This window comes from Macaca fascicularis, chromosome 1 (assembly GCF_037993035.2).
Source record: "Macaca fascicularis isolate 582-1 chromosome 1, T2T-MFA8v1.1".
NCBI classification, from domain to species: Eukaryota; Metazoa; Chordata; class Mammalia; order Primates; family Cercopithecidae; genus Macaca; species Macaca fascicularis.
The window spans coordinates 40,009,589-40,022,746 of NC_088375.1; the positions used below are offsets into that span (position 1 = coordinate 40,009,589).

Sequence of the window (13,158 nt, forward strand, 5' to 3'; positions counted from 1 at the left end):
CTGTTAGAACTAAGAAATGAATCCAGCAAAGTAGCAGGATACAAAGTCGACAAAAAAGAAAAAATAATCAGTTGCACTTCCATATACTTACAATGAACAATCTGAAAGGAAAATTATAGGAACAATTTCATTAACAATAGCATTAAAAAGAATAAAATACTTAGGAATTCACTTAAGGAGGTGAAAGACTTGCACAATAAAAACTACAAAACATTGCTGAAAGAAATTAAAGAAGACATTTAAAAAATGCCTCCCATGTTTATTTATGGATTGGAAAACTTAATGTTGTTAACATGCCAATACTACCCAAAACAATCTACAGATTCATGCAATCTCTGTCAAAATCCCAATGACATCTTTTGCAGAAATAGAAACGTCAATCCTAAAATTTCCAAGAAACTCCAAACAGCCATAACAGTTTTGAAAAAAAGAACAAAACTGGAGGACTCACCTTCTGATTTCAAAACTTACTACAAGTTTATAGCAATCAAAACAATGTGGTGGCATAAACACAGACATATGAAAAGATGGAATAGAATAAAAAGCCCGGAAATAAACCTTCACTTGTATGGTAAAATGATTTTTGACAAGGGTGCCAAGACCATTGCACGGGAAAAGGACCATCTTTTCAACAAATGGTCCTGGGTAAACTGGATGTCCACATGTGAAATAGTGAAATTGGACCTTTACATAACACCATATATGAAAATTCACTCAAAATGGATCAAAGACCTAAATTTAAGGCATAAACTGCAAAACTCATGAAAAAACATACGGAGGGCAAAATCTTCACAACATTGGAATTGGCAGTGATGTCTGGATATGATAGGAAAGGAAGAAGCAACAACAAAGAATTGGGTTTCATAAAAAATTAAAAAATTTGTGCATCAAAAGATACTATCAAAAGTAAAAAGGCAGCCTAAATAATGGAAGAAAATCTTCAAAATCATATATCTGAGAAAGTATTGATCTCCAGAATATACAGAGAACACCTAAAACCAACAACAACAAAGAGCAACATGATTCAAAACTAGGGAAAATACTTAATTAAACAACACATTCCTCCAAAGACGATATACAGATAGCCAATAGCACATGAAAAGATGCTCTACAGGACTAATCATTAGGGAAACACAAATCAAAACTATAATGAGATACCATCACACACCCATTGTGTACCAAGAAAAATAAGATAACAAGCATTGGTGAGGATGTAGAGAAATTGGAACTCTTTTGCATTTGTTGGTGGGACTTTAAAATGGTACAAACTGTGGAAAATAGCATGGAGGTTTCTCAAAAATTAAAAATAGAATTACCATATGGTCCAGCAATTTAACTGCTGAGTATATACTCAAAAGAATTGAAAGCAGGGTCTGGAGAGATATTTGTACATTCATGTACATAGGAGCATTATTTGCAATAGTTAAGTGTGGAAACAGTCCAAGTAACCATCAATGGATGAATGGATAAGCAAAATGTGAGAGAGAGAGATATATATATGCAATGGAATATTATTCAGACGTAAAACAGAAATTATGACAGACTATGACACGAATAAAACCTGCAGACATTATGCTTATTGAAGTAAGCCAGTCACAGAAAGACAAATACTGTATGATTTTACTTATATGAGGTACTTAGGATAGTCAAAGTCATAGAAAAAGGAAGTAGAATGGTGATTGTCAGCAGCTGGGAGGAGGGGGAATAGGGAGTTACTGTTTAACGAGTAAAGAGTTTCAGTTTTGCAAGATGAAAAGAATTTTGGAGGTGGATGGTCATGATGGTTGTACAAAATTATTAATACACTTAATGCCACTAAACCATACATTTAAAAATAGTTAAGATGGTAAACTTTATGTTATATGTATTCTCCCACAATAAAAATATTGGAAAAAATGTATTTCAGATCACATTATTTCCTCACTGTCTGCACTGCTTCTCAACACCTCCAATACTACCAATGACTCCTGTGTCAATGAGAAATTCAGCACCCCTACAGTGATCTTCAAGATCCTAGAGAGCTGGCCCTATTTCCTCTCTTACCTCGTCTCCTCCTACTTCCCTCCTCTCACTCATTCCATTCTAGTCACATTGGCCTCCTTGCAGTTCCTCAAACATGCTGGACACATTTCCACTTAAAGGCTTTGCACTGGCTTTTTCCCCTACCTGGAATGCTCTTTCTGTAGATACTCACATGGCTCCTTCTCTCACCTCCTCAACTCTTTGTACAAATCTTGTCTCGTCATTGAAGCACTACCAATTTCTTTTATCCTGCTCCACCTTTTTTCTATTCTGATTATAACCTTCAACCTCACTAGATAATGTTCTTATTTATTATGCTTATTGTATGCCTGTCTCCTTCACAAGAATACAGACTCCTTGGAGGCAGGGATTTTTTGTTCTGTTTGCTGATGTATATCAAGCACCTATATTGGTGCCTGATACTTAGTAGGCATTTAATAAACATGTATTGAAAGAATGAATGAATAAAATTTTCGCCTAAAGTTGAATTAGTCACTTTTGGCTCACTAGCCAAAGGAAACTGAATATATTTCACCCCAGGCAAATTTAAGATTCAGGAGTATTCACAGAGTAAAATGTTGTAAGAAATCACCTGCTATATTCAACTAACCCCCTTCAATATATATATATATATATATATATATATATATATATATAGGTAAAGTTGGATTAAAATGCACACTAAGGGCAAAGTCCCTGTCAGGTTGAGACTGTAGAAGGGAAGGGGCTTTGGTTGGAGGGTGTTTATGAGCTGTGAATTGTGCGCATGCTTGTGCGTCCCTCCCATGAACCTTAACATGTGTCACTGGATGGTGCCTAGCTTCAAAAGCACCACATAATCTGGACCCTATTCATCTAACTGGTCACAATTTGTCCTCACCACACTAAACAAATGGGGGTCTGGCAGTGTGCAAGGCTGGGAGAGGGGCCAGGGGAAGAGTTCATTCTTTCTATCTTATGGTGGAATTTTCCTGGCAGCCAAGATGATGAGATGGAAAAAGGCAGACCAGTGGCTACTCCAGAAATGCATTGGCGGGGTCAGAGGGATGTGGCGCTTCTATTCCTACCTCACAGGCAGTGCAGGTGGGTTCTTGGGGTTGTTCCTGGGGCTTTTGCAAGTTCTTAATGGTTTTCAGGTTGCCCTAAGCCCCAGTTAACGGTTATGTGTGTTTATGGTGAATATAAAAATGTTTAATAATGCAGTTTGGATAATAATCTTTGAAAACTGAGGTCCATAGTGTAGGTTAAGGGAAAAGCAGTCAGAGTCCCTTTTACTCATTTATTCATTCATTCATTTAACAATATCATTGAGCACTGCTATGTGGCAGCCACTGCGCTGGTAGCTTGGGTTACAAAGGTGAATAAGAGCCATAAGTCCCTGCTTCACAAAGCTGCTATTTTGGTGGGGAGACAGACAAGGAACAAGTAAACAAATCCCGGTAATGGGAGTGATGGGAACACTGGCTTCTGTGCTATTGAGTCCAGTAGTTTCTGGGTTCTGGGAGGCTGGTAGCTGGCCCTGGCTGACACTCCAGCTCAACAACATTAAGTTTTATCCAGGCCTTAGCCCTAATTTTAAGGGTGAAATCCTGGATTTCCAGGGAGCAGGTAGGGAAGATCTAGATGGACTACATCTTTCACTTTGCCACTCAGAGTTCAGGCCTTGCCAAGTTTTAACAAAAGGGGATGTAGTCTTTGACATCTTTTGGCTCCAGTGTCCTTCTGCAGGCCATTCTCAGTCCACGATCTAGGAAATGTGTCTTTTTTTCCCCCAATCTTCATTTTTTTGGACAAAATTTAATTATTTCATAATCCACCCCCAGAGTCTTGCAGTTTCCCCTCCAGTGATGGTTTTTCTAACACCAGCAACAAAAAGTCAAAGGATTCCCATGCATTAAGCCTCTCCTCCCCATGCCTCCAATTCTCCCCCACAGTAGAACTTTTCTAGAGATGATACCTTGAACTAATCACCAGGAATGATGATTGATGCAGTGGAACAGACTGGTGGGGGATATCAGCTGATTCACCCAGATGCAACCACCAAAAGGGCAAAACTAGGGTATAGCTCTGTGCCTCTTCTGTCTCACCTGTAGGTGAAGAATTGGTGGATTTCTGGATCCTCGCTGAGAAGATCCTGAGCATAGATGAGATGGACCTGGAAGTGAGAGACTACTATCTGTCCCTCCTCCTCATGCTGAGGGCCACCCATCTGCAGGAGGGCTCCAGGGTGGTAACCCTCTGCAACATGAACATCAGTAAGAATTATAAAGCATATTTTGGGGGGGATGCAACAAAAAAGTAAATCCAGTGTCTGATAATCCTCAGTCTCCTTCTTTGCAGGAAACCCCACCTTCTTTCCATCTTTGATGTATCAGAGATGCTAGTGGCAACCCCAACCCTTAACCAGGAAAGTGTTGAAAGACACCAGTTGTCCTTAAACTGGCACTTGCCTCTCTGTGAGATATTACCTGCCAATGAAGGCTGATTGGAAGGAAGGAGGAGGAATTGGGGCAGGATACTTGAAAAGCACCTGTAACATTTAAGCCTACATACTTTTGTATTTTATTTTTTTAATTGGGATTCTCTAGAACAAACTGCAACCCACCAGCCAAATGCAGTGTACGTGGCCTGCGAGCTAAGACCATTTCTACATTTGTATAGGGCTTTTAAAAAAGGAAGGAACTTTTATGTGATTTACAGAGCCAAAATATTTACCAGCTGGCCCTTTACATAAAAAGTTTGTCAACTTCTTCTCTAGAATGTAAGATTTATTTATATTTGTTTGTTCGTTGATTAAATGAGGAGGCATTCCTAACTTGAATACAGATATGTTCCAAAAGATGTGCAGTTTGGGATTATTCGCACTCCTCTCTACTCACATAGGTAATTGAGAATTGACGACATTAAAATCAGGGCTAGTTCTACTTATCCAAACCTCTTCATCAAAAATCCCGTTCAGACATAGATGTTTCTTGTTCTTAATCATTTTTCTTGTGCTTTTGCTCTTCTTTGAAGTAACATTTAATAGTCTAAAAAGTAACTAGAAGAATCCCGTAACATGGCTTATTTCTATGGAGAATAAGATAAAGGGATCACTGTATGCTGAGAAAACCATAAAAATGTGTCGACTCTATATTTTAACTCTTCATACTCCAGGATTGTGTGAGGAACTAATAAAATGCTATGCAAAGACATTTGAAAAAATTTAAAAACCTCTCCAACATCATCATCACTGCCATCATCACATCATTTTCACCCATCATTTCTCTGTATTATTTCCAGAGTCCCTCCTGAGCATCTCCATCTGGCATCCCAACCAGTCAACCACTAGGAGGGAGATCCTGAGCCACATGCAGAAAGTGGCTCTGTTCAAACTCCAGAGCTATTGGCTTCCCAACTTTTACACCCACACCAAGATGACCATGGCCAAGGAGGAAGCATGCCATGGTCTGATGCAGGAGTACGAGACTCGCTTATACAGCATTTGTTACACCCACGTAGGAGGGCTCCCTCTGAACATGAGCATCAAGAAGTGCCACCACTTTCATAAACGGTACTCAAGCAGGAAAGCCAAGAGGAAGATGTGGCAATTGGTAGATCCTGACTCTTGGTCTCTGGAAATGGACCTCAAGCCAGATACTATTGGTACGCCCCTACAGGAGACATGTCCTCAAGAGAAAGTGGTTATACAAATGCCTTTCCTGAAAATGCCTTCTTCAAAAGAAACAAGAATCAGTTCCCTGGAAAAGGATATGCATTATGCAAAAAAATCCAGCATGAAGAAGAAAGCCAAGAGCCACCTCCACATGGAAGGCCTCTTTGAGACAAAGGTCTCTACTCGCCTGAGGACCGTCACCCCCATCATCCATCACTCCTCCAAGATGACAATTCAGAAGGCCATCAAGCAAAGCTTTTCTTTAGGATACATCCACTTGGCCTTGTGTGCTGACTCCTATGCAGGGAATCCTTTCCGGGACCACCTGAAGAAGCTGAATTTGAAAGTGGAGATCCAACTTCTTGACCTTTGGCAGGACCTGCACCATTTCCTCAGTGTCCTTGTGAATAACAAGAACAATGGGAATGCAATCTTTCGTCACTTGCTGGGTGACAGAATCTGCGAGCTCTACCTGAATGAGCAGATTGGTCCACGCTTGCCACTCAAATCCCAAACCATTCAGGGCCTAAAGGAACTGTTGCCTTCTGGAGATGTGATCCCCTGGATTCCCAAAGCCCAGAAGGAGATTTGCAAGGTAGGCCATGCCTCACAGAAATGAGTTAGTATCTGGCAAATTAGGACAAAACTGACTAAAAATCCCATCTGGTCACCTATACTGGCTAAGTAACTACATAATTACCCACATAAACCTTCACATATTGAAGAGTTGGTTGTTCTGTTAAGGCAGGGGTCCCTAGACCCTGGGCCACAAATCTGTATCAGTCCATGGCCTGTTAGGAACTGGGCCGCACAGCAGAAGGTGAGCAGTAGGTAAGCAAGCATTACTGCCTGAGCTCCATCTTCTGTCAGATCAGTGGCAGCATTAGAGTGCAAACAGTATTGTGAACTGTACATATGAGGGATCCGGGTTGCATGCTTCTTGTGAGAATCTAATGCCTGATTATCTGAGGTGGAACAGTTTCATTCTGAAATCATCCCCCCAGCCCCCAGTTCATGGAAAAAGCTGTCTTCCACAAAACTAGTCCCTGTGTCAAAAAGGTTGGGGACCACTGTCTTAAGGCACACATTTTGCATCCTTCCCCAAATCAGCCAATAACTCTAAAGTACAGTGGAGGTGGGGAGTGGTTGATGTCCATTCCTTCTTCACTTTCTTGTTATATGAAGCCTCCCCAAACCATGAACCTCAGAGTATTCTATGAGGAAAGTTTTAAATTTCTGTTATAAACATTATGTATTGAAAACAAGGTCTCCCTTTATTAGACTAGCCATCAAGGAAAAGTCCAATTAGGATGAGTTTATTCTCCACAATAGATCATGTGCTAAGTCACAAAAAGGTCTTAACGAATTTAAGATTAAAAATATTCCATAGCCAGATGTGGTGGCACATGTTTGTAGTCCTAACTGCTTAGGAAGCTGAGGTGGGAGGATCACTTAAGCCCAGGAGTTTAAGGTTACATCTATGATCACACCACTTCACTCCAGCCAGGGTGAAAGAATGAAACCCTGTCTCTAAAATAATAAAATGAAATAACATTACAAGTTTGTTTGTTTTTTTGTTTTTTTGTTTTTTGAGACAGAGTCGCGCTCTGTCACCCAGGCTGGAGTGCAGTGGCGCGATCTTGGCTCACTGCCACCTCCCTCTCCTGGGTTCAAGCAATTCTCCTACCTCAGCCTGCCGAGTAGCTGGAATTACAGGCGCCCACCACCATGCCCACCTAATTTTTGCATTTTTCTTAGAGACGGGGTTTCACCACATTAGCCAGGCTGGTCTCAAACTCCTGACTTCTGGCAATCCACCCCTATCAGCCTCCCAAAGTGCTGGAATTACAGGCGTGAGGCACCGCACTTGGCCACAAGTATTTTTTTTTTTTTTTTTTTTTAATCAAGTGCAATGGAGTGAAACCAGAAATCAAGAATAGAAAATGGGAAAATTTATAAATACACAGAATTAAACAACACACTTTTTTTTTTTTTTTTTTTTTTTTTTGAGACGGAGTCTCGGTCTGTCGCCCAGGCTGGAGTGCAGTGGTCGCCCAGGCTGGAGTGCAGTGGCCGGATCTCAGCTCACTGCAAGCTCCGCCTCCCGGGTTCTCGCCATTCTCCTGCCTCAGCCTCCGCAGTAGCTGGGACTACAGGCGCCCGCCGCCTCGCCCGGCTAGTTTTTTGTATTTTTTTTTTTAGTAGAGACGGGGTTTCACTGGGTTAGCCAGGATGGTCTCGATCTCCTGACCTCGTGATCCGCCGGTCTCGGCCTCCCAAAGTGCTGGGATTACAGGCTTGAGCCACCGCGCCCGGCCTAACGACACACTTTTAAACAACTAGTAGCTCAAAAAAAAATCAAAAAGGGCATTTGAAAATACTTGAGACCAATGAAAATAAAAACAACATACCAAAACTTATGGGATGTAGCAAAAGCAGTACTAAGATGGATGTTTATGGCAATAAATGCCTACATTAAAAAAGAAAAATCTCAAATAAACCACCTAACTTTACACCTCACAGAACCAGAAAAAGAAGAACTAAACCTAAACTTATCAAAAGGAAGAAGAGGATAAAAGTTAGAGAAGAAATAAATGAAATGGAGACTAGAAACTCAATTTTTAAAAACATAAAACTAAGTTTGTTTTCTTAAGCAATAAATGAAATCAACAAATCCTTAGCTAGGCTTAAAAAAAGAGAAGATTCAAATAAATAAAATTGTAAATGAAAGAAGAGACGTTACAATTTATTCCTACAGAAATAAAAAGGATAATAAAAGACTATTATTAATAATTATACACCAACAAATTGGACAACCCACAAGAAACAAATTTCTAGAAACATACAACTTACCATGACTAAGTCGAGAAGAAATTGAAAGCCTGAACAGACCAGTAACAGTTAAAGAGACTGAAGAAGTAATAATAAACTTCCCAAAAAAGAAAAACCAGGGACAAGATGGCGTCACTGGTGAATTCTATCAAATATTTTAATAATTAATACTAATCCTTCTTAAACTCTTCCCAAAAATACAAGAAGAGAGAACATTTTCAAAGTAATTTTATGAGGCTAGAGCCACCCTGACACCAAAGCCAGACAAAGACACAAGAAGAAAGTAAACCACAGGTCAATATCCCTGAGGAAAATCGATGCAAATATTCACAAGAAAATACTACCATGGCCAGGTGCAGTGGTTCATGCCTGTAACCCCAGCACTTTGGGAAGCAGAGCTGGGAAGACTGCTTGAGCCCAGGAGTTCGAGACCAGCCTGGGCAACATGACAAAACCCTGTCTTTATAAAAAATAAAAATATTATCTGGGCATGGTGGTGTGTGCCTGTGGTCCCAGCTACTTGGGATGCTGAGAAGGGAGGATTTCTGGAAGAATTTGAGGCTGCAGTGAGCCATGTTCATGACACTGCATGTCAGCCTGGTGACAGGCAAGATGCTGTCTTTAAAAAGAAAAGCAAAAAATACTAGCAAACCAAATACAACAGCATATTAAAAGAATTATACACAATTACCAGGTAGGATTTATCCCTGGGTTATAAGGATGGTTTGACCTACACAAATCAATCACTGTGATGCAACGCATTAACAGAATTAAAGATAAAAATCACATCATCAACTCAACAGAGGCCAAAAAATTACTTGACAAATTTCAAAATATTTTTCTCTCAAAAAGTACACATATAAGGAAGATACCACCACACAATAAAGGCCATTTATGAAAAGCTTGCTGCAACATCATACTCAATGGCGAAAGGCTGAAATCATTTCCTCTAACATCCAGAACAAGCTAAGGATCCTCATTCTTGCCCCTCCTGGTCAACAGAATACCGGGAGTCCTAGCCAGAGCAAGTAGACACGAAAAATAAAAAATAAAAGGCATCCAAATATAAAAGGAAGAAGTGAAACTATATAGAAAAAGTAAAACTATCATGCCTCTGTTTGCAGATGACATGATCTTTTATGTAGATAACCCTAAAATTACCACAAAAAACTGTTAAAACTAATAAGCAAATTCAGTAAAGTTTCAGGATAAAATCAATATTCAAAACCAGTTGTGATTCTATACACTGACACTAAACCTGCATACTATTTTTCACGCTGGATGCCCAAATTTACATTCGTTTGTGGGAGTGTAAATTGGTGTGACCAGTATGGAAAACAGTATGCAGGTTTCTCAAAAAATGAAAAGTAGAATCACCTTTTGATCCAGCAATCCCACTTCTGGGGATATATCCAAAGGAATTAAAATCTGGATCTTGAAGAGATATCTGCACAATCATGTTCATTGCAGAATTATTCACAATAGCCAAGATATGAAAACAACTGAAATGTGCATCAAAAGATGAATGGATAAAGAAAATGTGGTGTATATGATGCAGTACTATTCAGTCTTTAAAAAGAAGGAAGTCCTGCCATTTGCAACAACACAGGTGAGACCTGGAGGACATCATGCTAATTAAAATAAATGGACACAGAAAGACAAATACTGCATAATCTCACTTACGTGCTGAATCTAAATCAGATAAATTCACAGAAGCAGAAAAAAGAATGACAGTTGCCAGCGGCTTCAGGGAGGTGTTGATTAAACTGTACCATGCTTCAGTCATGAGAGATAAATTTACTGTACAACATATGAAATATCGTTTAACAATTCTATATTGTATACTTAAAATTCACTGAGAGAATAGGTCTTGTGTTAAGTGTTTTTACCACAAAAGAAAAAAGAAACACAAACAAAACCAAAGGGAACAGGAAGAAATTTTTGGAGGATAGGTTTGTGGTATTGATTGTGATGACAGTTTAATGGGTGTATACTTATCTTCAAAGACATTAAGTTGTATACATTAAATTTCTACAGGTTTTTGTATGTCAATTATACCTTAATAAAGGGCTTAAAAATAATTTTTAAAATACATACATATGTGTGTATATATATAATAAATGTATAATTTTCATAATGTATATGAATACATATATGCATATAATGTACATCTATTATGTACACATAAAATATACTAGTATTATATTTCAAATGAGACATAATGTGCATATGTAATATTTATAGACATGTATTTCTATTGTTTTGCTTATTTTCATTTTTTAACTTTTATTTTAGGTTCGGGGGTACCTGTTCTGGTTGGTTATATAGGTAAACTTATGTCACAGGAGTCTGTTGTACAGATTAGTAGCGCTTGGGTCTTGGGGTGCACGTTCACTTATGTAGAATGGTTGGATGTAGGCTGCCCACAGAGCCAGGATATGTGACCCTGCAGCACTGCCTAGTAGCTCAAGCCCAGGGGTTCGGTTGTAACTGTGATTCTACCCTGAGGGACAGAGCACAGCCCTGGCCCAGCGTTGGGGAAGAAGGGGTACTCTGGAGGTTTGGGCCCACAGAGTGGGTTTGGGAACCTGAGCCAGTAGGGCTCAGTGGCAACTCAGGTCCCTAGGGATGAGGCACCATGTAGTCGTGACTCTGGACCCTGGGATGGTGGGGCTCAGAAGCATCCCATACTGTGAAGCCAGCTACAGTGGCACCAACTATCCTAGAATACTTGGGATACAGTGAAAGGGATGTCTTAGCAGCTAGGACTCTGGAGGGATAGTTCAGCTCCAGGGAAGCACGATACTATAATTCTTTTGGCCTGTAGTGTGGGGTTCCTCAGCTCAGCCACTGTTCTGTTTCCCTGGGACCCGGGGTACTATGCCATCTTAGCCGTGGAATGCACAGCTGCTCAGTGCCACGTCAGCTTAGGGCCAGGGGTGTGACTATTCCAGGTAGCCCAGGCACTATTTCCCTGGGATGTAAGATGCCACTCAGCTTAGGTATTGGTGTACATGACCACTCTTCTGGGAGGCAGGACACTGTTTTAAATCAGGCACTGAGAAGATGTGACTGCTCTGAACAGCCAAGGTTCTGTTCTCCCGGGGGCCAGGGTACAGCAGCAACTGGGAGAGGTAGATGGAAGAGTTCTACCAACGCATCATTTTCCCAGGAGGGCGTGTGAAACTTTGGCTTCAGTTCACATGTTCCGGGCTCAGCAGTGACTGGGAGAGAAATATGGCGCAGCTGCACCAAGGCACTGTTTCCTCAGGAGGCAGTATGCCATTTCAGTTCAGGCCCCTAGGGGCAGAGTGCAGCTGTGGCTGAGAGTGGTAGATGAAGCAATTGTATCAAAGTGCCATTTCCCCAGGAGAGAGTGTAGAGCTTAATGTTCAGCCTGAAGGAGTTGGGTAGAAGTGGGCAGAGCAGTTCCACTTGTGGTTGGCCCCAAGGGAAAGAGTGTGACAGCTGCCTGCAGCTTGGCTTGGGGATGTTAGACCATGGGGTGGGGGTAGTTTGGCAGCAGTTTACCCTCAGGGATGAAGAGAAGTTGTGGCTGCTTGCCCCTGGAGCAAGATACATTCCAGCAGTAATATCAGGTCCAAGATGGTATAGCACAGTAGTCTTGCAGGCCACAGGGGGCAGGGCACAGTGTCAACTCCTTCTCTTGGGGGAGCATAGCTGTGTGGCCATTAGGCAGCTCCCTCGGCTGGGCTTAGTGCCTGTGAGGACTGCAGGGGACCCCAGTGATGAGGACTGTAGGTGTCTAATGTGTTAATGAGGGCTGCTGAGATCCTCTAGCCTAGCTTTTCACAATAGGGAGAGGTTCCTCCTGGTCCCCAGCTGATCTAGGCTTGGGGAGTGGGTGGTAGAGACCCAATGTTTCCTTTCATTCTCTCTGAGTTTCTGTGTTCATCAGGGTTTCTGTTACTCCTTCAATGTACACTTCAATGTACACTTTCCTTTTGTTATTTTTACTTTTATTAGAATGTAGTTATTCATGTATTGTTTCAGTTGTGTTTATGGAGGCATGGGCAAGTGCTAGGGGCTTCTAGTCAGCCATCTTGCTGACATCACTCAACCTGATCCTTGGTTTTCTCATCAGTACATTGGGGATCATAATGGCTGCTTCAAAGACACTCTATATGCAGCGCCTGGTAATGAGTAGGTAAATACATGTTCATCCTCTTCTGACCTCTTTTCAGACACATATAACCTTAGAATAAGTCATTAGAGGTTCTGTCATCCCTTCTTTCATTGTATAGCTGATGGGTCAAATTCTCAGGTCTCACTGCTATTTACTGACAAGTGCAGAGCCAGTGTCCAGATTCCTGTTCAGTCTATTGCAAGGTTAGCAAACTACAGTCTGGGCACCAAATTCAGCTTCCCACATGTATTTGCATGGCCAGCAAGCTAGGGATGGTTTAACATTTCTTTATAGTAGAAAAAAATTAAAAAAAGAACATATTATGGCACATGGTTAATACATGAAATTCAAATTTTAGTGCCCATAAATAAAGTTTTATTGCAACAAAACTGTACCCATTTGTTTACATACTACCATGTCCTACAACTACACAGTTGAGTACTTGCAATAGACTATATAGCCTATAGTAAATATCATAAAATATTTACTATCTGGCACTTTA

General features: G+C 40.7%; 1 protein-coding gene across 3 annotated transcripts in view; it reads left to right on the plus strand.

Moving 5' to 3' along the window:
* Positions 1 to 13,158, plus strand: part of RGSL1 (regulator of G protein signaling like 1) — a 102,544-nt gene that overhangs the window by 19,149 nt on the left and 70,237 nt on the right. Inside the window, exons 5-7 of one of the 3 annotated variants that reach the window (XM_005540166.4) lie at positions 3,001 to 3,105; positions 4,116 to 4,277; positions 5,305 to 6,272. In XM_005540166.4, the coding sequence (XP_005540223.3) occupies positions 3,001 to 3,105; positions 4,116 to 4,277; positions 5,305 to 6,272 (1,235 nt within the window). Of the gene's footprint in view, positions 1 to 3,000; positions 3,106 to 4,115; positions 4,278 to 5,304; positions 6,273 to 13,158 lie in introns of those variants that run through there. The other 2 variants (XM_065535660.1, XR_012429840.1) reach the window with 2 other exon arrangements.